This window comes from Heptranchias perlo, chromosome 30, assembly GCF_035084215.1.
Source record: "Heptranchias perlo isolate sHepPer1 chromosome 30, sHepPer1.hap1, whole genome shotgun sequence".
In the NCBI taxonomy this organism is placed as follows: domain Eukaryota; kingdom Metazoa; phylum Chordata; class Chondrichthyes; order Hexanchiformes; family Hexanchidae; genus Heptranchias; species Heptranchias perlo.
This window is the reverse complement of record NC_090354.1, coordinates 34,067,246-34,093,648: the sequence shown is the minus strand read 5'-3', so window position 1 is coordinate 34,093,648 and position 26,403 is coordinate 34,067,246. Positions and strand designations below refer to the sequence as shown.

Here is a 26,403-nt window from a genome sequence, read left to right as displayed (position 1 = left end):
CTGTAACCGAGTCGTGGTTAAATCAGCACTCAGAGTCAGGGGTGCGGAGATTGATGCTGATGGATCGGCCAGGAGAGACTGAAAGTAAGGGGAATAATTAACCCTGATCTGTCCACTACCCCTCCCCTCTGATTCAGTAGAAAGTAGATAAGAAATAATAAGGAAAAGGAGCTTGTGATTTTACAGGTCACTGAGGAGTGAGGCTGCAGCTCCTGAATTAGGAGACTGATTGGAGAGCAGATGTTTTAGTGTCAGTAACATTATCCGGGGGGATTTGAATCTACTGAGAGGGTTATAGTGGGATCAGTAGCATCCTAGACATGGTCACGCACAGTGTTAGACCCAGATGGTGAAGGGGCATGAGGAGCGGGGAGGATCAGAGCTGGTTTGTGTATTTTGGGACCCTGCTCGTGTGACGCTCCAGGAGTTTGCTCATTTCCATTCAAACCACTGGCTCTCTCCACTCAGACTCTGAAACAGACGGCAGGAGCCGAGCCTGTCCAGGATGCACAGTGAGCCCTGAGACATGGTCTCGTCGGGAAAACTGCGTGACGCATGGAGCCGTGTCTGAGGCACAGGCGACTCTGGACATTGGTGCTGCCGTTAGCAATGGATTCTAGTCAGTTGGTGTTTGCGAGTTGCATGGAGGACAGAGTCTAGAAACACCACAGATGGACTTAGAGTCAACGGAAGATCAGAAACCATCCCGTGAGCTTGTGCCTGAGCCGCGGAGCCACAATCCCCTCCCAGGCAAGGGCCATCAGTCAGGGTGGAGAGTCTGGGGGACAGAGTAGGTATAAAGACACTGGGCTGTACCCAATAAAAGGATCAGATCTGGGAACAAGTATTTTGGGAGAAGCTTGTTAAACATATAATTGTGTAAAGCTGTGTTCCTGTCAGAGAGCGAGACAGAAGAAAGTGCGTCCAAATGGAAAAAGGGAAATCATGGAACCAGGAATTTGAATCCCTGACACCATCTTTTAAAAAGGTTGGTCATTTCACACCTCCCCCATGGAGAGGCCGGAATCCAGCCCCCATTTGCCTGGAGTTCACTGATCCCAGTGGGGCTGCAGCCCCCCGTCAGTGAGTGTGTTAAACATGGAAACAAATAGCACAGGACTCAACCCCGTTTGGTCTCTCACATCTCCTCGGGTCACTTCTTAACAACTGCTGTCAATTCCAGCAAGGAAAGTGTAACTTTGACTGGGAATTTTAGGAAGTGCCTTCACAGATAAAGCTTAAACATTCACTCCCTTCACCACCAGCGCACAGTGGCTGCAGTGTGTACCACCCAAGGATGCACTGCAGCAACTCACCAAGGCTTCTTCGACAGCACCTCCCAAACCTGCGACCTCTACCACCTAGAAGGACAAGAGCAGCAGGCACATGGGAACACCACCACCTGCACATTCCCCTCCAAGTCACACACCATCCTGACTTGGAAATATATCACCGTTCCTTCATCGTCGCTGGGTCAAAATCCTGGAACTCCCTTCCTAACAGCACTGTGGGAGAACCTTCACCACACGGACTGCAGCGGTTCAAGAAGGCGGCTCACCACCACCTTCTCAAGGGGCAATTAGGGATGGGCAATAAATGCTGGCCTTGCCAGCGACGCCCACATCTCAAGAATAAATAAGAGGATACTGTGCAATTTGGGCAGGATTTTGAAATCACCTGTTGAAAATCAGGTGAGATAGCGGCAGAAAAAGACACAAAATCAAGTGGTAAATCCAACAATGAATTTAATTCCTGTCCTGAGCTAAATACAGACACCCCTCACCCCCCGGGGTAGAGTTATACAGACACCCCTCACCCCCCGGGGTGGAGTTATACAGACACCCCTCACCCCCCCGGGGTAGAGTTATACAGACACCCCTCACCCCCCGGGGTAGAGTTATACAGACACCCCTCACCCCCCGGGGTGGAGTTATACAGACACCCCTCACCCCCCGGGGTGGAGTTATACAGACACCACTCACCCCCCCGGGGTAGAGTTATACAGACACCACTCACCCCCCCGGGGTAGAGTTATACAGACACCCCTCACCCCCCGGGGTGGAGTTATACAGACACCCCTCACCCCCCCGGGGTAGAGTTATACAGACACCCCTCACCCCCCGGGGTAGAGTTATACAGACACCCCTCACCCCCCGGGGTGGAGTTATACAGACACCCCTCACCCCCCGGGGTGGAGTTATACAGACACCCCTCACCCCCCCGGGGTGGAGTTATACAGACACCCCTCACCCCCCCGGGGTAGAGTTATACAGACACCCCTCACCCCCCGGGGTGGAGTTATACAGACACCCCTCACCCCCCGGGGTAGAGTTATACAGACACCCCTCACCCCCCGGGGTAGAGTTATACAGACACCACTCACCCCCTGTTACCTCACTAAATCAGCTGTTCATTGAAGGCGTCAGGGATTCACGGCCAAGGACATCACGGAGATGGTGCAGAACATTCTGCCGAGGGAAGGGGAACAGCCAGAAGTCGTGGTCCATGTGAGAACCAATGATATAGGAAGGAAAAGGGTCGAGGTCCTGCAGTCAGATTTTCGAGAGCCAGGGAGGAAGTTAAAAAGCAGGTCCTCAAAGGTAGTAATCTCTGGATTACTCCCAGTGCCACACGCTAGTGAGTACAGGAATAGTCGGATAAGACAGGTTAATGTGTGGCTGGAGCAATGGTGCAGGAGGGAGGGCTTCAGATTCCTGAGACGTTGGGACCAGTTCTGGGGCAGGAGGGATCTGTTCAAGATGGACGGGTTTTAACTCAACAAATCTGGGACCAATGTCCTCGTGGGGAGATTCACTACTGGTGTGGGGAAGGGTTTAAACTAATTTGGCAGTGGCTGGGCACCAGGATGAAACATTAGAGAGGAGAAACGAGGTGCACAGAGGACTGGGAGAGACAAGTAGCACTAGAGTAAAGAATAGTTCAGAAATAGGAGGGATAGTTCTAGAGTAAAGAATAGTTCAGAAATAGGAGAGATCAGACTGGGGGAAAATGGGAGGCAGTCTAAGGTGAGATTGGAGAACATGTGCGTAAATACACGTAGCGTGGGAAATAAGGTTGGTGAACTACAGGCTCAAGTCACCACATGGGACTGTGATATAGGGGCAATAAGAGAGACCTGGCTCAAAGAAGGGGAGGATTGGGTACTTAATATTCCTGACTACAAGGTATTCAGGAAAGATAGGGAAGGAAAGAAAGGAGGGGGTGACAGTATTGATCAAAGAAACTATTATAGCACTGGAGAGGGATGATGTAGTTGAGGGGTCAAAGACGGAATCTATTTGGTTGGAATTAAGGAACAATAGAGGAGTTATTACACTACTGGGTGTAGACTGTAGGCCACCAAATAGTCGGAAGGGGATAGAGGAGAACATTTGCAGGCAAATTACAGAAAGATGCACGAACCAAGAGTAGTGATAATGGGGGACTTCAATTATCCCAATATTGACTGGGACATTAACAGTGTAAAGGGCAAAGAGGGGGAGGAATTCCTGAAATGTGTACAGGAGAACTTTTTCGATCAGTGTGTTTCCAGCTCAACCAGGGAGGAAACAGTGCTGGATCTAATTCTGGGGAATGAAGTGGGGCAGGTGGAGCATGTTTCAGTGGGGGAGTGTTTGGGGAACAGTGGGATTGGAATCAAAAATTGACAGGTAAAACAGTAACTGAACAATGGGAGACCTTCAAGGAGGAGATGGTTCAGGTACAGAGTAGACAGAGAGAGAGTATGAGAATAGATTAGCGACTAACATAAAAGGGAACTCAAAAGTCTTTTATAAACATATAAATAGTAAAAGGAAAGTCAAAGGAAGGGTGGGACCGATTATGGACAAAAAAGGAGATCGTCTTGTGGAGGCAGAGGGCATGGCTGAGGCACTAAATGAATATTTCACATCAGTCTTCACTAGAGGAGAGGATGCTGCCATTGTAGCAGTAAAGGAGGAGGTCGTACTGATATTGGATAGGATTAAAATAGATAAAGAGGAGGCACTTAAAAGATTGGCAGAACTCAAAGTAGAAAAGTCACCCGGTCCGGATGGGATGATCCTCGGTTACTGAGGGAAGTAAGGATGGAAATTGTGGAGGCTCTGGCCACAATCGTCCAATCCCCCGAACGTCCATAGCCCTTTATTACTTTTGCACGTAGGCCTGAGCACTCCCATCCTTCCCACATTTCTGTCCTGGTTATCAGGAGGGCTGAAGTCAGTCTCAAGGCCACATGGCCATTCAAGAAACTGTATTCTCATTATATTTTTTGTAGTCAGCAATACCCTTATCTGCTAGGGGGGCCAGACAGTATTAAGCACCTGCTCAGCTAACTTAATTATCAACATACCAAGGCTTAAACGTAATTACACAATTGTGCTTCTATGTGTTTTCGTGAGAAATTATTATGTGAGCTTTAAGTTGAATTAGCTGGTCAGTTAATATGGTCAAATATCCATCATGCATTTCTACATTCGTGAGTTAAGTGTATTAGAGAGAGTTAATATGGTCAGGTATCTCTTTATGCATTTCCACAGGATCCTGGTCTTTATGAATAGAGGCATAGAGCACAAAAGCAAGGAAGTTATGCTAAACCTTTATAAAACACTGGTTAGGCCCCAGCTGGAATATTGTGTCCAATTCTGGGCACCACACTTTAGGAAGGTTGTCAAGGCCTTGGAGAGGGTGCTCATAAGTGGCAAGTAACATTTGCGCCAGACAAGTGCCAGGCAATGACCATCTCCAACAAGAGAGAGTCTAACCACCTCCCCTTGACATTCAACAGCATTACCATTGCTGAATCCCCCACCATCAACATCCTGGGGGTCACCTTTGACCAGAAACTTAACTGGACCAGCCATATAAATACTGTGGCTACAAGAGCAAGTCAGAGGCTGGGTATTCTGTGGCGAGTGACTCACCTCCTGACTCCCCAAAGCCTTTCCACCATCTACAAGGCACAAGTCAGGAGTGTGATGGAATACTCTCCACTTGCCTGGATGAGTGCAGCTCCAACAACACTCAAGAAGCTCGACACCATCCAGGTCAAAGCAGCCCACTTGATTGGCACCCCATCCACCACCTTAAACATTCACCACCGGCGCACTGTGGCTGCAGTGTGTACCATCCACAGGATGCACTGCAGCAACTCGCCAAGGCTTCTTCGACAGCACCTCCCAAACCCGTGACCTCTATCACCTAGAAGGACAAGAGCAGCAGGCACATGGGAACAACACCTGCACGTTCCCCTCCATCCCGACTTGGAAATATATCGCCGTTCCTTCATTGTCGCTGGGTCAAAATCCTGGAACTCCCTTCCTAACAGCACTGTGGGAGAACCGTCACCACACGGACTGCAGCGGTTCAAGAAGGCGGCTCACCACCACCTTCTCAAGGGCAATTAGGGATGGGCAATAAATGCCGGCCTCGCCAGCAACCCACATCCCATGAACGAATAAAAAAAAAGAAGAGATTTACTAGAATGGTGCCAGGGATGAGGGACTTCAGTTATGTGGAGAGACTGGAGAAGCTGGGGTTGTTCTCCTTAGAACAGAGAAGGTTAAGGGGAGATTTGATAGAAGTGTTCAAAATCATGAACGGGGTTTTGATAGAGTAAATAAGGAGAAACTGTTTCCAGTGGCAGAAGTGTCGGTAACCAGAGGACACAGATTTAAGGTGATCGGCAAAAGAGCCAGAGGCGACATGAGGAAACATTTCTTTACGCAGCGAGTTGTTATGATCTGGAATTCACTGCCTGAAACGACGGTGGAAGCAGATTCAATAGGGAATTGGATAAATACTTGAAGGGAAAATTTACAAAGCTCTGGGGAAAGAGCAGGGGAATGGGACTAATTGGATAGCTCTTTCAAAGAGCCAGCACAGGCACGATGGGTCGAATAACGAATGGCCTCCTCCTGTGCTGTACCTACTATGATATTATGAATCTGGTCTCACCCAAATGAGTGAGAAACCCGACCAGTGCCCACACTAACCCTTCAATGTGGGATAATTGATACCTTCCTGTTCTTGGCCTTTGACTCCTGTGGGACTGACCCAGACATAGATGGGCTTTGGGTTTGGATTGATTCCTGTTTACAGGGTATTATTATCTGCATGTTGATGAATTCTTGAAATGTTGTGCTTACTGAAGGGGATAATTTAATGGATTCAGATGGCTCCATAGTGTTTAAATTTTGTTGGCTGATCTTTCTCACACTGACGCTGTTTCTTCTCTCCTCACAGGGGTTCTTTGTCTCGGTCTTTTATTGCTTCTTGAATGGTGAGGTAAGTAAATTAAAGCTGTGCCCTTTGAAACCGGGGATGGTGAGTCCAGGAGGGAACATCAGAGGATGATCAGAACAGCAACCAATCACTGGGATCAAAACACCACCCAATACAGCACTCACTTCATTCTTGTAATCTTCATAGATACCGAGCCCCTCGATTAGATTCCAGCCTGAAACTCACTCCCGGGTATCTGTTATTCTCGATATCTTCTGTCATGTACTGTTTCTATTTAAACTTTCCTGTTTTGGATCCACAGCAGCTGATCGCCCCCATCCCTCGCCCCCTGATTGTCCCCCATCCCCGCCCCCTGATCGCCCCCCCATCCCTCGCCCCCTGATCGCCCCCATCCCTCGCCCCCTGATCGCCCCCATCCCTCGCCCCCTGATTGTCCCCTATCCCTCGCCCCTAATCGCTCCCCCATCCCTCGCCCCCTGATTGTCCCCCTATCCCTCGCCCCCTGATTGTCCCCCTATCCCTCGCCCCCTGATTGTCCCCCTATCCCTCGCCCCCTGATTGCCCCCATCCCTCGTCCCCTGATCGCCCCCATCCCTCATCCCCTGATCGCCCCCATCCCTTGCCCCCTGATCGCCCCCATCCCTCGCCCCCTGATCGCCCCCATCCCTCGCCCCCTGATTGCCTCCCTATCCCTCGCCCCCTGATTGTCCTCCTATCCCTCGCCCCCTAATCGCCCCCATCCCTCGCCCCCTGATTGCCTCCCTATCCCTCGCCCCCTGATTGTCCTCCTATCCCTCGCCCCCTAATCGCCCCCATCCCTCGCCCCCTGATTGCCTCCCTATCCCTCGCCCCCTGATTGTCCTCCTATCCCTCGCCCCCTAATCGCCCCCATCCCTCGCCCCCTGATTGTCCCCCCATCCCTCGCCCCCTGATTGTCCCCCTATCCCTCGACCCCTGATTGCCCCCCTATCCCTCGCCCCCTAATCACCCCATCCCTTGCCCCCGATCTCTCCATCCCACGCCCCCTAATCACCCCTTTCCCTCGCCCCCATCTCTCACCCCCCTAGCTCTCACCCCCTGATTGCCCACCTATCCCTTGCCCCCTGATTGCCCCCAACCCTCGCCCCCTGAACGCCCCATCCCTCGCCCCCTGATCTCTCCATCCCTCGCCCCCTGATCGCCCCCCCATTGCACACCTCCTGATCGCCCCCTATCCCCCACCCCCTGACCGCCCCCCATCCCTCGCCCTCTGATCACCCCCCCATCCCTTGCCCCCTGACCGCTCACCCTCTGATCGCCCTCAGGAAGGATATATTGGCCTTGGAGGGGGTGCAGCACAGATTCACCAGAATGATACCGGGGTGAAAAGGGTTAAATGATGAGGCCAGGTTGCATGGACTAGGCTTGTATTCCCTTGAATATAGAAGAATAAGGGGTGATCTAATTGATGTGTTTAAAATGATTAAAGGGTTTGATGGGGTAGATAGAGAGAAACTATTTCCTCTGTTGTGGGAATCCAGAACAAGAGGGCATGACCTTAAAATTAGAGCTCGGCCGTTCAGGGGTGATGTCAGGAAGCATTTCTTCACACAAAGGGGAGTGGAAATCTGGAACTCTCTCCCCCAAAAAATAAAAACATGGTGATGGAGAAAGTAATGTGATTAAAGAAAGACAAATCTCCAGGACCTGACGGTCTCCACTCCAGGGAATGACAAAAAATAGTTGCGGAAATTGTTGATGAGTTCGTCATGATTTTCCAAAACTCTCTCGATTCAGGAATTGTCCCCTTGGATTGGAAAATTTCCAATCTCACTCCACTATTTAAGAAGTGTAAGAGAGATAAACTAGGAAATTATAGGCCTATTAGTTTAACGTCTGTTGTGGGAAAGTTACTAGAATCTGTTATTAGGGACAGAGTCACTGAGCATTTGGATAATTATGAAGTGATCAGAGAGAGTCAGTGTGGATTTGTAAAGGGTATGTCATGTCTAATGAAGCTAGTTCAATTTTTTGAGGAGGTAACTAACGTGGTCAATAAGGCAATGTCTATGGATATATGAACCTGGAGAAGGCAGTCGACAAGGTTCCATATAATAGACTGTTAATAGAAATGAGAATGCATGGAATTGAAAGCAATGAAAGTCAGCACGGATCGGTGTTTGACTTGATTGCGTTCTTTGATGGAGTAATGGAGAGGGTTGATGAGGGTAGTGTGGTTGATGTTGTGTATATGGACTTTCAAAAGACATTTGATAAAGTACCGCATAATAGACTTGTTAACAAAATTAAAGCCCATGGGATTAAAGGGACAGTGGCAGCATGGATACAAAATTGGCGAAGGGACAGAAAGCAGAGAGTAGTGGTGAATGGTTGTTTTTCAGACTGGAGGGAAGTTTACAGTGGTGTTCCCCAGGGGTCAGTATTAGGACCACTGCTCCTTTTGATGTATATTAATGACTTGGACTTGGGTATTCAGGGAATAATTTCAAAGTTTGCAGATGACACGAAACTCGGGAATGTAGTAAACAATGTGGAGGATAGTAACAAACTTCAGGAGGACAGAGACAGACTGGTGAAATGGGCAGACACATGGCAGATGAAATTTAAAGCAGAGAAGTGTGAAGTGACACATTTTGGTAGGAAGAATGAGGAGAGGCAATATAAACTAAATGGTACAATTTTAAAGAGGGTGCAGGAACAGAGAGACCTGGGGGTGTACATGCACAAATCTTTGAAGGTGGCAGGACAAGTTGAGCAGGCTGTTAAAAAAGCACATGGGATCCTGGGCTTTATTAATAGAGGCATAGAGTACAAAAGCAAGGAAGTTATGCTAAACCTTTATAAAACACTGGTTAGGCCTCAACTGGAGTATTGTTCAATTCTGGGCACCACACTTTAGGAAGGATGTCAAGGCCTTGGAGAGGGTGCAGAAGAGATTTACTAGAATGGTGCCAGGGATGAGGGACTTCAGTTATGTGGAGAGACTGGAGAAGCTGGGATTGTTCTCCTTAGAGCAGAGAAGGTTAAGGGGAAATTTGATAGAAGTGTTCAAAATCATGAACGGTTTTGATAGAGTAAATAAGGAGAAACTGTTTCCAGTGGCAGAAGGGTCAGTAACCAGAGGACACAAATTTAAGGTGATCGGCAAAAGAGCCAGAGGCGACATGAGGAAACATTTTTTTACGCAGTGAGCTGTAATGATCTGGAATGCGCTGCCTGAAAGGGCGGTGGAAGCAGATTCAATAATAACTTTCAAAAGGGAATTGGATAAATACTTGAAGGGAAAAAATTTACAGGGCTATGCGGAAAGAGCAGGGGAGTGGGACTAATTGGATAGCTCTTTCAAAGAGCCAGCACAGGTACAATGATACTATGATACTCTGAACCTATTGGCTTGGATAGGGAATTGGTTAGGTGGTAGGAGACAGAGAGTAGGGATAATGGGTACGTATTAAAATTGGCAGGATGTGACTAATGGTGTCCCCCAGGGATCTGTTCTGGGGCCTCAGCTTTTCACTATATTTAGAAATGACGTGGATGAAGGAATAGAGAGCTGTATATTTGCTGACGACACTAAGTTGGCTGGCACAGTCAATAGTGTCGATGGAATCAAAAAGTTGCAAAGGGACATTGATAGATTAAGTGAGTGGGCAAAACTGTGGCAGATGGAGTTCAATGTGGAGAAGTGTGAGGTCATCCACTTTGGACCGAAGAAAGATAAATCAGAGTGAGAGGCAGGAACTGTGGAGGAGCAGAGAGATTTTGGGGTCCAAGTACAGAAATCTCTATCTAAAAGCTAGTGAACAGGTACAAAAAATAATTAAAAGTGCGAATGGAATGTTGGCCTTTATCTCAAGAGGGTTGGACGACAAAGAGTTGCTAGTGATGCTTCAGTTGTACAGAGCTCTGGTTAGACCCCATCTGGACACTGCGTTCAGTTCTGGGCACCGCACCTCAGGAAGGATATATCGGCCTTAGAGGGAGTGCAGCACACATTGATACTGAGATTGATGGATTTCGGTTAGTTAAGGGTATTAAGGGTGATGGAACCCAAGCGAGTCGATGGAGTTACGATACAGATCAGCCATGATCTAATTGAATGGCAGAACAGGCCCAAGGGGCTGAATGACCTCCTCCTGTTCCGATATTCTTACGTTCCAATGTTCCCTCCCTCGAGTACTCTAACTCTCCGATCGATGCCCCTCCCTCTAGTACTCGAACTCTCCCATCGATGCCCCTCCCTCTAGTACTCTAACTCTCCCATCGATGTCCCTCCCTCTAGTACTCTAACTCTCCCATCGATGTCCCTCCCTCTAGTACTCTAACTCTCCCATCGATGCCCCTCCCTCTAGTACTCTAACTCTCCTATCGATGCCCCTCCCTCTAGTACTCTAACTCTCCCATCGATGTCCCTCCCTCTAGTACGCTAACTCTCCCATCGATGCCCCTCCCTCTAGTACTCTAACTCTCCCATCGATGCCCCTCCCACTAGTACTCTAACTCTCCCATCGATGCCCCTCCCTCTAGTACTCTAACTCTCCTATCGATGCCCCTCCCTCTAGTACTCTAACTCTCCCATCGATGTCCCTCCCTCTAGTGCTCTAACTCTCCTATCGATGCCCCTCCCTCTAGTACTCTAACTCTCCCATCGATGTCCTTCCCTCTAGTACTCTAACTCTCCCATCGATGCCCCTCCCTCTAGTACTCTAACTCTCCCATCAATGCCCCTCCCTCTAGTAATCTAACTCTCCCATCGATGCCCCTCCCTCTAGTACTCTAACTCTCCCATCGATGCCCCTCCCACTAGTACTCTAACTCTCCCATCGATGCCCCTCCCTCTAGTACTCTAACTCTCCTATCGATGCCCCTCCCTCTAGTACTCTAACTCTCCCATCGATGTCCCTCCCTCTAGTACGCTAACTCTCCCATCGATGCCCCTCCCTCTAGTACTCTAACTCTCCCATCGATGCCCCTCCCACTAGTACTCTAACTCTCCCATCGATGCCCCTCCCTCTAGTACTCTAACTCTCCTATCGATGCCCCTCCCTCTAGTACTCTAACTCTCCCATCGATGTCCCTCCCTCTAGTACTCTAACTCTCCCATCGATGCCCCTCCCTCTAGTACTCTACCTCTCCCATCGATGCCCCTTCCTCCAGTAATCTAACTCTCCCATTGATGCCCCTCCCACTAGTACTCTAACTCTCCCATTGATGTCCTTCCCTCTAGTACTCTAACTCTCCCATCGATGCCCCTCCCTCTAGTACTCTAAATCTCCCATTGATGCCTCTCCCTCCAGGACTCTAACTCTCCCATCGATGCCCCTCCCTCTAGTACTCTAACTCTCCCATCGATGCCCCTCCCACTAGTAATCTAACTCTCCCATCGATACCCCTCCCTCTAGTACTCTAACTCTCCCATCGATGCCCCTCCCACTAGTACTCTAACTCTCCCATCGATGCCCCTCCCACCAGTACTCTAACTCTCCCATCGATGCCCCTCCCACCAGTACTCTAACTCTCCCATCGATGCCCCTCCCTCTAGTACTCTAACTCTCCCATCGATGCCTCTCCCTCCAGTACTCTTACTCTCCCATCGATGCCCCTCCCACTAGTACTCTAACTCTCCCATCGATGCCCCTCCCTCTAGTACTCTTACTCTCCCATCGATGTCCCTCCCTCTATTACTCTAACTCTCCCATCGATGCCCCTCCCTCTAGTACTCTTACTCAACCATCGATGCCCCTCCCTCTAGGACTCTAACTCTCCCATCGATGCCCCTCCCTCTAATACTCTAAATCTCCCATCGATGTCCCTCCCTCTAGTACTCTAACTCTCCCATCGATGCACCGCCCTCTAGTACTATTACTCTCCCATCGATGTCCCTCCCTCTAGTACTCTAACTCTCCCATCGATGCCCCTCCCTCCAGTACTCTAACTCTCCCATCGATGCCCCTCCCTCTAGTACTCTTACTCTCCCATCGAAGTCCCTCCCTCTAGTACTCTAACTCTCCTATCGATGCCCCTCCCTCTAGTACTCTAACTCTCCCATCGATGTCCCTCCCTCTAGTACTCTAACTCTCCCATCGATGCCCCTCCCTCTAGTACTCTACCTCTCCCATCGATGCCCCTTCCTCTAGTAATCTAACTCTCCCATTGATGCCCCTCCCACTAGTACTCTAACTCTCCCATTGATGTCCTTCCCTCTAGTACTCTAACTCTCCCATCGATGCCCCTCCCTCTAGTACTCTAAATCTCCCATTGATGCCTCTCCCTCCAGGACTCTAACTCTCCCATCGATGCCCCTCCCTCCAGTACTCTAACTCTCCCATCGATGCCCCTCCCACTAGTAATCTAACTCTCCCATCGATACCCCTCCCTCTAGTACTCTAACTCTCCCATCGATGCCCCTCCCACTAGTACTCTAACTCTCCCATCCATGCCCCTCCCTCTAGTACTCTTACTCTCCCATCGATGCCCCTCCCTCTAGTACTCTAACTCTCCCATTGATGTCCTTCCCTCTAGTACTCTAACTCTCCCATCGATGCCCCTCCCTCTAGTACTCTAACTCTCCCATCGATGCCCCTCCCTCTAGTACTCTAAATCTCCCATCGATGCCTCTCCCTCCAGGACTCTAACTCTCCCATCGATGCCCCTCCCACCAGTACTCTAACTCTCCCATCGATGCCCTCCCACCAGTACTCTAACTCTCCCATCGATGCCCCTCCCTCTAGTACTCTAACTCTCCCATCGATGCCTCTCCCTCTAGTACTCTTACTCTCCCATCGATGCCCCTCCCACTAGTACTCTAACTCTCCCATCGATGCCCCTCCCTCCAGTACTCTTACTCTCCCATCGATGTCCCTCCCTCTAGTACTCTAACTCTCCCATCGATGCCCCTCCCTCTAGTACTCTTACTCTCCCATCGATGCCCCTCCCTCTAGTACTCTAACTCTCCCATCGATGCCCCTCCCTCTAGTACTCTAAATCTCCCATCGATGTCCCTCCCTCTAGTACTCTAACTCTCCCATCGATGCACCGCCCTCTAGTACTATTACTCTCCCATCGATGTCCCTCCCTCTAGTACTCTAACTCTCCCATCGATGCCCCTCCCTCTACTACTCTAACTCTCCCATCGATGCCCCTCCCTCTAGTACTCTAACTCTCCCATCGATGTCTCTCCCTCTCGTAGTCTAACTCTCCCATCGATGCCCCTCCCTCCAGTACTCTAACACTCCCATCGATGCCCATCCCTCGAGTACTCAAACTCTCCCATCGAAGCCTCTCCCTCTAGAACCCTAACTCTCCCATCGATGCCCCTCCCACCAGTACTCTAACTTTCCCATCGATGCCCCCCCCTCTAGTACTCTAACTCTCCCATCGATGCCCCTCCCTCTAGTACTCTTACTCTCCCATCGATGTCCCTCCCTCTAGGACTCTAACTCTTCCATCGATGCCCCTCCCACTCGTACTCTAACTCTCCCATCGATGCCCCTACCTCTAGTACTCTAACTCTCCCATCGATGCCCCTCCCTCGAGTACTCTAACTCTCCCATCGATGCCCCTCCCTCTAGTACTCGAACTCTCCCATCGATGTCCCATCCCCAAGTACTCTAAATCTCCCATCGATGTCCCTCCCTCTCGTACTCTAACTCTCCCATCGATGCCCCTCCCTCTAGTACTCTTACTCTCCCATCGATATCCCTCCCTCTCGTACTCTAACTCTCCCATCGATGTCCCTCCCTCTCGTACTCTAACTCTCCCATCGATGTCCCTCCCTCTCGTACTCTAACTCTCCCATCGATGTCCCTCCCTCTAGTACTCTAACTCTCCCATCGATGCCCCTCCCACCAGTACTCTTACTCTCCCATCAATGCCCCTCCCTCCAGTACTCTAACTCTCCCATCGATGCCCCTCCCTCTAGTACTCTAAATCTCCCATCGATGTCCCTCCCTCTAGTACTCTGACTCTCCCATCGAAGCACCGCCCTCTAGTACTATTACTCTCCCATCGATGTCCCTCCCTCTAGTACTCTAACTCTCCCATCGATGCCCCTCCCTCCAGTACTCTAACTCTCCCATCGATGCCCCTCCCTCCAGTACTCTAACTCTCCCATCGATGTCCCTCCCTCTAGTACTCTAACTCTCCCATCGATGCCCCTCCCTCCAGTACTCTAACTCTCCCATCGATGCCCCGCCCTCTAGTACTCTAACTCTCCCATCGATGCCTCTCCCTCTCGTACCCAAACTCTCCAATCGATGCCCCTCCCACCAGTACTCTAACTCTCCCATCGATGCCCCTCCCTCTAGTACTCTAACTCTCCCATCGATGCCCCGCCCTCTAGTACTATTACTCTCCCATCGATGCCCCTCCCACTAGGACTCTAACTCTCCCATCGATGCCCCGCCCTCTAGTACTATTACTCTCCCATCGATGCCCCTCCCACTAGGACTCTAACTCTCCCATCGATGCCCCGCCCTCTAGTACTATTACTCTCCCATCGATGCCCCTCCCACTAGTACTCTAACTCTCCCATCGAAGCCTCTCCCTCTAGAACCCAAACTCTCCCATCGATGCCCCTCCCTCTAGTAATCTAACTCTCTCATCGATGCCCCTCCCGCTAGTACTCTAACTCTCCCATCGATGCCCCCCCCTCTAGTACTCTAACTCTCCCATTGATGTCCCTCCCTCTAGTACTCTAACTCTCCCATCGATGCCTCTCCCTCTAGTACTCTAACTCTCCCATTGATGTCGCTCCCTCTAGTACTCTAACTCTCCCATCAATGCCCCTCCCTCTCGTACTCTAACTCTCCCATCGATGCCCCTCCCTCTAGTACTCTAACTCTCCCATCGATGCTCCTCCCACTCGTACTCTAACTCTCCCATCGATGCCCCTCCCACTAGTACTCTAACTCTCCCATCGATGCCCCTCCCTCTAGTACTCTAACTCTCCCATCGATGTCCCTTCCTCTCGTACTCTAACTCTCCCATCGATGCCCCTCCCTCTCGTACTCTAACTCTCCCATCAATGCCTCTCCCTCTCGTACTCTACCTCTCCCATCGATGCCCCTCCCTCTAGTACTCTAACTCTCCCATCGATGCCCCTCCCACCAGTACTCTAACTCTCCCATCGATGCCCCTCCCACTAGTACTCTAACTCTCCCATCGATGCCCCTCCCACTAGTACTCTAACTCTCCCATCGATGCCCCTCCCTCTAGTACTCTAACTCTCCCATCAATGCCCCTCCCTCTAGTACTCTAACTCTCCCATCAATGCCCCTCCCTCTCGTACTCTACCTCTCCCATCGATGCCCCTCCCTCTAGTACTCTTACTCTCCCATCGATGCCCCTCCCACTAGTACTCTTACTCTCCCATCGATGTCCCTTCCTCTACTACTCTAACTCTCCCATCGATGCCCCTCCCTCTCGTACTCTTACTCTCCCATCGATGCCCCTCCCTCTAGTACTCTAACTCTCCCATCGATGCCCCTCCCACTAGTACTCTAACTCTCCCATCGATGCCCCTCCCTCTAGTACTCTAATACTCCCATCGATTCCCCTCCCTCCAGTACTCTAACTCTCCCATCGATGCCCCTCCCACAAGTACTCTAACTCTCCCATCGATGCCCCCCCCACTAGTCCTCTAACTCTCCCATCGATGCTCCTCCCTCTAGTGCTCTAACTCTCCCATCGATGCCCCTCCCTCTAGTACTCTAACTCTCCCATCGATGTCCCTCCCTCTAGTGCTTTAACTCTCCCATCGATGCCCCTCCCTCTAGTACTCTAACTCTCCCATCGATGTCCATCCCTCTAGTACTCTAACTCTCCCATCGATGCCCCTCCCGCTAGAACTCTAACTCTCCCATCGTTGCCCCTCCCTCTAGTACTCTAACTCTCCCATCGATGTCCCTCCCTCCAGTACTCTGACTCTCCATTCGATGCCCCTCCCTCTAGTATTCTAACTCTCCCATCGATGCCCCTCCCTCTAGTACTCTAACTCTCCCATCGATGCCCCTCCCACTAGTACTCTAACTCTCCCATCGATGTCCCTCCCTCCAGTACTCTGACTCTCCATTCGATGCCCCTCCGTCTAGTATTCTAACTCTCCCATCGATGTCCCTCCCTCTAGTACTCTAACTCTCCCATCGATGCTCCTCCCTCTTGTACTCTAACTCTCCCATCGATGCCCCTCCCTCTAGTACTCTAACTCTCCCATCGATGTCCCTCCCTCCAGTACTCTGACTCTCCATTCGATGCCCCTCCCTCTAGTATTCTAACTCTCCCATCGATGCCCCTCCCTCTAGTACTCTAACTCTCCCATCGATGCCCCTCCCACTAGTACTCTAACTCTCCCATCGATGCCCTTCCCTCGAGTACTCTAACTCTCCCATCGATGCCCCTCCCTCTATTACTCTAACTCTCCCATCGATGCCCCTCACTCTCGCAGTCTAACTCTCCCATCGATGCCCCTCCCTCTAGTACTCTAACTCTCCCATCGATGCCCCTCCCACCAGTACTCTAACTTTCCCATCGATGCCCCCCCCTCTAGTACTCTAACTCTCCCATCGATGCCCCTCCCTCTAGTACTCTTACTCTCCCATCGATGCCCCTACCTCTAGTACTCTAACTCTCCCATCGATGCCCCTCCCTCGAGTACTCTAACTCTCCCATCGATGTCCCTCCCTCTAGTACTCTAACTCTCCCATCGATGCCCCTCCCGCTAGAACTCTAACTCTCCCATCGTTGCCCCTCCCTCTAGTACTCTAACTCTCCCATCGATGTCCCTCCCTCCAGTACTCTGACTCTCCATTCGATGCCCCTCCCTCTAGTATTCTAACTCTCCCATCGATGCCCCTCCCTCTAGTACTCTAACTCTCCCATCGATGCCCCTCCCACTAGTACTCTAACTCTCCCATCGATGTCCCTCCCTCCAGTACTCTGACTCTCCATTCGATGCCCCTCCGTCTAGTATTCTAACTCTCCCATCGATGCCCCTCCCACTAGTACTCTAACTCTCCCATCGATGACCCTCCCTCCAGTACTCTGACTCTCCATTCGATGCCCCTCCGTCTAGTACTCTAACTCTCCCATCGATGCTCCTCCCTCTTGTACTCTAACTCTCCCATCGATGCCCCTCCCTCTAGTACTCTAACTCTCCCATCGATGTCCCTCCCTCCAGTACTCTGACTCTCCATTCGATGCCCCTCCCTCTAGTATTCTAACTCTCCCATCGATGCCCCTCCCTCTAGTACTCTAACTCTCCCATCGATGCCCCTCCCACTAGTACTCTAACTCTCCCATCGATGCCCTTCCCTCGAGTACTCTAACTCTCCCATCGATGCCCCTCCCTCTATTACTCTAACTCTCCCATCGATGCCCCTCACTCTCGCAGTCTAACTCTCCCATCGATGCCCCTCCCTCTAGTACTCTAACTCTCCCATCGATGCCCCTCCCACCAGTACTCTAACTTTCCCATCGATGCCCCCCCCTCTAGTACTCTAACTCTCCCATCGATGCCCCTCCCTCTAGTACTCTTACTCTCCCATCGATGCCCCTACCTCTAGTACTCTAACTCTCCCATCGATGCCCCTCCCTCGAGTACTCTAACTCTCCCATCGATGCCCCTCCCTCGAGTACTCTAACTCTCCCATCGATGCCCCTCCCTCTAGCACTCTAAATCTCCCATCAATGCCCCTCCCTCTAGTACTCTAACTCTCCCATCGATGCCCCGCCCTCTAGTTCTCTTACTCTCCCATCGATGTCCCTTCCTCTAGGACTCTAACTCTCCCATCGATGCCCCTCCCTCCAGTACTCCAACTCTCCCATCGATGCCTCTCCCTCTAGTACTCTAACTCTCCCATCGATGCCCCTCCCTCTCGTACTCTAACTCACCCATCGATGCCCCTCCCACTAGTACTCTAACTCTCCCATCGATGCCCCTCCCTCTAGCACTCTAAATCTCCCATCAATGTCCCTCCCTCTAGTACTCTAACTCTCCCATCGATGCCCCGCCCTCTAGTACTCTTACTCTCCCATCGATGTCCCTCCCTCTAGTATTCTAACTCTCCCATCGATGCCCCTCCCTCCAGTACTCCAACTCTCCCATCGATGCCTCTCCCTCGAGTACTCTAACTCTCCCATCGATGCCCCTCCCTCTCGTACTCTAACTCACCCATCGATGCCCCTCCCACTAGTACTCTAACTCTCCCATCGATGCCCCTCCCTCTAGCACTCTAAATCTCCCATCAATGTCCCTCCCTCTAGTACTCTAACTCTCCCATCGATGCCCCGCCCTCTAGTACTCTTACTCTCCCATCGATGTCCCTCCCTCTAGTACTCTAACTCTCCCATCGATGCCCCTCCCTCCAGTACTCTAACTCTCCCATCGAAGCCTCTCCCTCTAGAACCCAAACTCTCCCATCGATGTCCCTCCCTCGAGTACTCCAACTCTCCCATTGATGTCCCTCCCTCTAGTACTCTAACTCTCCCATCGATGCCTCTCCCTCTAGTACTCTAACTCTCCCATTGATGTCCCTCCCTCTAGTACTCTAACTCTCCCATCGATGCCTCTCCCTCTCGTACTCTAACTCTCCCATTGATGTCCCTCCCTCTCGTACTCTAACTCTCCCATCGATGCCCCTCCCTCCAGTACTCAAACTCTCCCATCGATGCCCCTCCCTCTAGTACTCTAACACTCCCATCGATGCCTCTCCCTCTCGTACCCAAACTCTCCCATCGATGCCCCTCCCACCAGTACTCTAACTCTCCCATCGATGCCCCTCCCACTAGTACTCTAACTCTCCCATCGATGCCCCTCCCTCCAGTACTCTGACTCTCCCATCGATGCCCCTCCCTCTCGTATTCTAACTCTCCCATCGATGCCCCTCCCTCTAGTACTCTAACTCTCCCATCGATGCCCCTCCCACTAGTACTCTAACTCTCCCATCGATGCCCTTCCCTCGAGTACTCTAACTCTCCCATCGATGTCCCTCCCTCTAGTACTCTAACTCTCCCATCGATGCCCCTCCCTCTATTACTCTAACTCTCCCATCGATGCCCCTCCCTCTAGTACTCTAACTCTCCCATCGATGTCCCTCCCTCTCGCAGTCTAACTCTCCCATCGATGCCCCTCCCTCCAGTACTCTAACACTCCCATCGATGCCCATCCCTCTAGGACTCTAACTCTCCCATCGATGCCCCCCGCTGAAGTACTCTAACTCTCCCATCGATGTCCCTCCCTCTAGGACTCGAACTCTCCCATCGATGCCCCTACCTCTAGTACTCTAACTCTCCCATCGATGCCCCTCCCTCGAGTACTCTAACTCTCCCATCGATGCCCCTCCCTCTAGTACTCGAACTCTCCCATCGATGTCCCTTCCCCAAGTACTCTAACTCTCCCATCGATGCCCCTCCCTCTAGTACTCTAACTCTCCCATCGATGCCCCTCCCTCTAGCACTCTAAATCTCCCATCGATGTCCCTCCCTCTAGTACTCTAACTCTCCCATCGATGCCCCTCCCACTAGTACTCTAAATCTCCCATCGATGCCCCTCCCTCTAGCACTCTAAATCTCCCATCGATGCCCCTCCCACTAGTACTCTAACTCTCCCATCGATGCCCCGCCCTCTAGTACTCTTACTCTCCCATCGATGCCTCTCCCTCTCGTACCCAAACTCTCCCATCGATGCCCCTCCCACCAGTACTCTAACTCTCCCATCGATGCCCCTCGCTCTAGTACTCTTACTCTCCCATCGATGTCCCTCCCTCCAGTACTCTAACTCTCCCATCGATGCCCCTCCCTCGAGTACTCTCACTCTCCCATCGATGCACCGCCCTCTCGTACTATTACTCTCCCATCGATGTCCCTCCCTCTAGTACTCTAACTCTCCCATCGATGCCCCTCCCTCTAGTACTCTCACTCTCCCATCGATGCACCGCCCTCTAGTACTATTACTCTCCCATCGATGTCCCTCCCTCTAGTACTCTAACTCTCCCATCGATGCCCCTCCCACTAGTACTCTAACTCTCCCATCGATGCCCCTCCCTCTAGTACTGTAACTCTCCCATCGATGCCCCTCCCACTAGTACTCTAACTCTCCCATCGATGCCCCTCCCTCCAGTACTCTAACTCTCCCATCGATGCCCCTCCCTCCAGTACTCTAACTCTCCCATCGATGCCCCTCCCTCCAGTACTCTAACTCTCCCATCGATGCCCCTCCCACTAGTACTCTAACTCTCCCATCGATGCCCCTCCCTCCAGTACTCTAACTCTCCCATCGATGCCCCTCCCACTAGTACTCTAACACTCCCATCGATGTCCCTTCCTCTCGTACTCGAACTCTCCCATCGAAGCCTCTCCCTCTAGAACCCTAACTCTCCCATCGATGCCCCTCCCTCCAGTACTCTAACTCTCCCATCGATGCCCCTCCCTCCAGTACTCTAACTCTCCCATCGATGCCCCTCCCACTAGTACTCTAACTCTCCCATCGATGCCCCTCCCTCTAGTACTCTAACTCTCCCATCGATGCCCCTCCCACCAGTACTCTAACTCTCCCATCGATGCCCCTCCCACTCGTACTCTAACTTTCCCATCGATGCCCCCCCCTCTAGTACTCTAACTCTCCCATCGATGCCCCTCCCTCTAGTACTCTAACTCTCCCATCGATGCCCCTCCCTCTAGTACTCTTACTCTCCCATCGATGTCCCTTCCCCAAGTACTCTAACTCTCCCATCGATGCCCCTCCCTCTAGTACTCTAACTCTCCCATCGATGCCCCTCCCTCTAGTACTCTAACTCACCCATCGATGCCCCTCCCACTAGTACTCTAACTCTCCCATCGATGCCCCTCCCACCAGTAGTCTAACTCTCCCATCGATGCCCCTCCCACCAGTACTCTAACTCTCCCATCGATGCCCCTCCCACCAGTACTCTAACTCTCCCATTGATGCCCCTCCCTCTAGTACTCCAACTCTCCCATCGATGCCCCTCCCTCTAGTACTCTAACTCTCCCATCGATGCCCCGCCCTCTAGTACTCTTACTCTCCCATCGATGTCCCTCCCTCTAGTACTCTAACTCTCCCATCGATGCCCCTCCCTCCAGGACTCCAACTCTCCCATCGATGCCCCTCCCTCTAGTACTCTAACTCTCCCATCGATGCCCCGCCCTCTAGTACTCTTACTCTCCCATCGATGTCCCTCCCTCTAGTACTCTTACTCTCCCATCGATGCCCCTCCCTCTAGTACTCTAACTCTCCCATCGATGCCCCTCCTGCTAGTACTCTAACTCTCCCATCGATGCCCCTCCCTCTAGTACTCTAACTCTCCCATCGATGCCCCTCCCACTAGTACTCTAACTCTCCCATCGATGCCCCTCCCTCTAGTACTCTAACTCTCCCATCGATGCCCCTCCCTCTAGTACTCTAACTCTCCCATCGATGCCCCTCCCTCCAGTACTCTAACTCTCCCATCGATGCCTCTCCCTCTAGTACTCTAACTCTCCCATCGATGCTCCTCCCACGAGTACACTAACCCTCCCATCGATACCCCTCCCACTAGTCCTCTAACTCTCCCATCGATGCCCCTCCCTCTAGTACTCTAACTCTCCCATCGATGCCCCTCCCACAAGTACTCTAACTCTCCCATCGATGCCCCCCCCACTCGTACTCTAACTCTCCCATCGATGCTCCTCCCTCTAGTGCTCTAACTCTCCCATCGATGTCCCTCCCTCGAGTACTCTAACTCTCCCATCGATGCCCCTCCCTCCAGTACTCTAACTCTCCCATCGATGCCTCTCCCTCTAGTACTCTAACTCTCCCATCGATGCTCCTCCCACGAGTACACTAACCCTCCCATCGATACCCCTCCCACTAGTCCTCTAACTCTCCCATCGATGCCCCTCCCTCTAGTACTCTAACTCTCCCATCGATGCCCCTCCCACAAGTACTCTAACTCTCCCATCGATGCCCCCCCCACTCGTACTCTAACTCTCCCATCGATGCTCCTCCCTCTAGTGCTCTAACTCTCCCATTGATGCCCCTTCCTCTTGTACTCTCACTCTCTCATCGATGCCCCTCCCGCTAGTGCTCTAACTCTCTCATCGATGCCCCTCCCGCTAGTGCTCTAACTCTCTCATCGATGCCCCTCCCGCTAGTACTCTAACTCTCCCATTGATGCCCCTTCCTCTTGTACTCTCACTCTCTCATCGATGCCCCTCCCGCTAGTGCTCTAACTCTCTCATCGATGCCCCTCCCGCTAGTGCTCTAACTCTCCCATCGATGCCCCTCCCTCTAGTTCTCTAACTCTCCCATCGATGCCCCTCCCGCTAGAACTCTAACTCTCCCATCGATGCCCCTCCCTCTAGTTCTCTAACTCTCCCATCGATGCCCCTCCCGCTAGAACTCTAACTCTCCCATCGATGTCCCTCCCTCTAATACTCTAACTCTCCCATCGATGCTCCTCCCTCTATTACTCTAACTCTCCCATCGATGCCCCTCCCTCTAGTACTCTAACTCTCCCATCGATGTCCCTCCCTCCAGTACTCTGACTCTCCCATCGATGCCCCTCCCTCTAGTATTCTAACTCTCCCATCGATGTCCCTCCCTCTAATGCTCTAACTCTCCCATCGATGCCCCTCCCTCTAGTACTCTAACTCTCCCATCGATGTCCCTCCCTCTAGTACGCTAACTCTCCCATCGATGCCCCTCCCTCTAGTACTCTAACTCTCCCATCGATGCCCCTCCCACTAGTACTCTAACTCTCCCATCGATGTCCCTCCCTCTAATACTCTAACTCTCCCATCGATGCTCCTCCCTCTATTACTCTAACTCTCCCATCGATGCCCCTCCCTCTAGTACTCTAACTCTCCCATCGATGTCCCTCCCTCCAGTACTCTAACTCTCCCATCGATGCCCCTCCCTCTAGTATTCTAACTCTCCCATCGATGCCCCTCCCTCTAGTACTCTAACTCTCCCATCGATGCCCCTCCCACTAGTACTCTAACTCTCCCATCGATGCCCTTCCCTCGAGTACTCTAACACTCCCATCGATGCCCATCCCTCTAGTACTCTAACTCTCCCATCGATGCCCCCCCCTGCAGTACTCTAACTCTCCCATCGATGTCCCTCCCTCTAGGACTCTAACTCTCCCATCGATGCCCCTACCTCTAGTACTCTAACTCTCCCATCGATGCCCCTCCCTCGAGTACTCTAACTCTCCCATCGATGCCCCTCCCTCTAGTACTCGAACTCTCCCATCGATGTCCCTTCCCCAAGTACTCTAACTCTCCCATCGATGCCCCTCCCTCTAGTACTCTAACTCTCCCATCGATGCCCCTCCCTCTAGCACTCTAAATCTCCCATCGATGTCCCTCCCTCTAGTACTCTAACTCTCCCATCGATGCCCCTCCCTCTAGCACTCTAAATCTCCCATCGATGTCCCTCCCTCTAGTACTCTAACTCTCCCATCGATGCCCCTCCCACTAGTACTCTAACTCTCCCATCGATGCCCCTCCCTCTCGTACCCAAACTCTCCCATCGATGCCCCTCCCACCAGTACTCTAACTCTCCCATCGATGCCCCTCCCGCTAGTACTCTAACTCTCCCATCGATGCCCCTCCCTCTGGTACTCTTACTCTCCCATCGATGTCCCTCCCTCCAGTACTCTAACTCTCCCATCGATGCCCCTCCCTCTAGTACTCTCACTCTCCCATCGATGCACCGCCCTCTAGTACTATTACTCTCCCATCGATGTCCCTCCCTCTAGTACTCTAACTCTCCCATCGATGCCCCTCCCTCTAGTACTCTCACTCTCCCATCGATGCACCGCCCTCTAGTACTATTACTCTCCCATCGATGCACCGCCCTCTAGTACTATTACTCTCCCATCGATGCCTCTCCCTCTCGTACCCAAACTCTCCCATCGATGCCCCTCCCACCAGTACTCTTACTCTCCCATCGATGCCCCTCCCACTAGTACTCTAACTCTCCCATCGATGCCCCTCCCTCTAGTACTCTAACTCTCCCATCGATGCCCCTCCCACTAGTACTCTAACTCTCCCATCGATGCCCCTCCCTCCAGTACTCTAACTCTCCCATCGATGCCCCTCCCTCCAGTACTCTAACTCTCCCATCGATGCCCCTCCCTCTAGTACTCGAACTCTCCCATCGATGTCCCTTCCCCAAGTACTCTAACTCTCCCATCGATGCCCCTCCCTCTAGTACTCTAACTCTCCCATCGATGCCCCTCCCTCTAGCACTCTAAATCTCCCATCGATGTCCCTCCCTCTAGTACTCTAACTCTCCCATCGATGCCCCTCCCACTAGTACTCTAACTCTCCCATCGATGCTCCTCCCACTAGTACTCTAACTCTCCCATCGATGCCCCTCCCTCTCGTACCCAAACTCTCCCATCGATGCCCCTCCCACCAGTACTCTAACTCTCCCATCGATGCCCCTCCCGCTAGTCCTCTAACTCTCCCATCGATGCCCCTCCCTCTGGTACCCTTACTCTCCCATCGATGTCCCTCCCTCCAGTACTCTAACTCTCCCATCGATGCCCCTCCCTCTAGTACTCTCACTCTCCCATCGATGCACCGCCCTCTAGTACTATTACTCTCCCATCGATGTCCCTCCCTCTAGTACTCTAACTCTCCCATCGATGCCCCTCCCTCTAGTACTCTCACTCTCCCATCGATGCACCGCCCTCTAGTACGATTACTCTCCCATCGATGCACCGCCCTCTGGTACTATTACTCTCCCATCGATGCCTCTCCCTCTCGTACCCAAACTCTCCCATCGATGCCCCTCCCACCAGTACTCTTACTCTCCCATCGATGCCCCTCCCACTAGTACTCTAACTCTCCCATCGATGCCCCTCCCTCTAGTACTCTAACTCTCCCATCGATGCCCCTCCCACTGGTACTCTAACTCTCCCATCGATGCCCCTCCCTCCAGTACTCTAACTCTCCCATCGATGCCCCTCCCTCCAGTACTCTAACTCTCCCATCGATGCCCCTCCCTCCAGTACTCTAACTCTCCCATCGATGCCCCTCCCACTAGTACTCTAACTTTCCCATCGATGCCCCCCCCTCTAGTACTCTAACTCTCCCATCGATGCCCCTCCCTCTAGTACTCTAACTCTCCCATCGATGCCCCTCCCTCTAGTACTCTAACTCTCCCATCGATGCCCCTCCCTCTAGTACTCTAACTCTCCCATCGATGCCCCTCCCACCAGTACTCTAACTCTCCCATCGATGCCCCTCCCACTAGTACTCTAACTTTCCCATCGATGCCCCCCCTCTAGTACTCTAACTCTCCCATCGATGCCCCTCCCTCTAGTACTCTAACTCTCCCATCGATGCCCCTCCCTCTAGTACTCTAACTCTCCCATCGATGCCCCTCCCTCCAGTACTCTAACTCTCCCATCGATGCCTCTCCCTCTAGTACTCTAACTCTCCCATCGATGCTCCTCCCACGAGTACACTAACCCTCCCATCGATACCCCTCCCACTAGTCCTCTAACTCTCCCATCGATGCCCCTCCCTCTAGTACTCTAACTCTCCCATCGATGCCCCTCCCACAAGTACTCTAACTCTCCCATCGATGCCCCCCCCACTCGTACTCTAACTCTCCCATCGATGCTCCTCCCTCTAGTGCTCTAACTCTCCCATCGATGTCCCTCCCTCTAGTACTCTAACTCTCCCATTGATGCCCCTTCCTCTTGTACTCTAACTCTCTCATCGATGCCCCTCCCGCTAGTACTCTAACTCTCCCATCGATGCCCCTCCCGCTAGAACTCTAACTCTCCCATCGATGTCCCTCCCTCTAATACTCTAACTCTCCCATCGATGCTCCTCCCTCTAGTTCTCTAACTCTCCCATCGATGCCCCTCCCGCTAGAACTCTAACTCTCCCATCGATGTCCCTCCCTCTAATACTCTAACTCTCCCATCGATGCTCCTCCCTCTATTACTCTAACTCTCCCATCGATGCCCCTCCCTCTAGTACTCTAACTCTCCCATCGATGTCCCTCCCTCCAGTACTCTGACTCTCCCATCGATGCCCCTCCCTCTAGTATTCTAACTCTCCCATCGATGTCCCTCCCTCTAATGCTCTAACTCTCCCATCGATGCCCCTCCCTCTAGTACTCTAACTCTCCCATCGATG

The 26,403-nt window shown here is 52.0% G+C and overlaps 1 protein-coding gene across 1 annotated transcript in view; it reads left to right on the top strand.

Moving 5' to 3' along the window:
- The window catches only part of LOC137300046 (corticotropin-releasing factor receptor 1-like), a 266,363-nt gene that overhangs the window by 222,555 nt on the left and 17,405 nt on the right, over positions 1 to 26,403 (top strand). Inside the window, exon 11 of the mRNA XM_067969147.1 lies at positions 6,247 to 6,288. Coding sequence (XP_067825248.1) covers positions 6,247 to 6,288 — 42 coding nt within the window. The remainder of the gene's footprint in view (positions 1 to 6,246; positions 6,289 to 26,403) is intronic.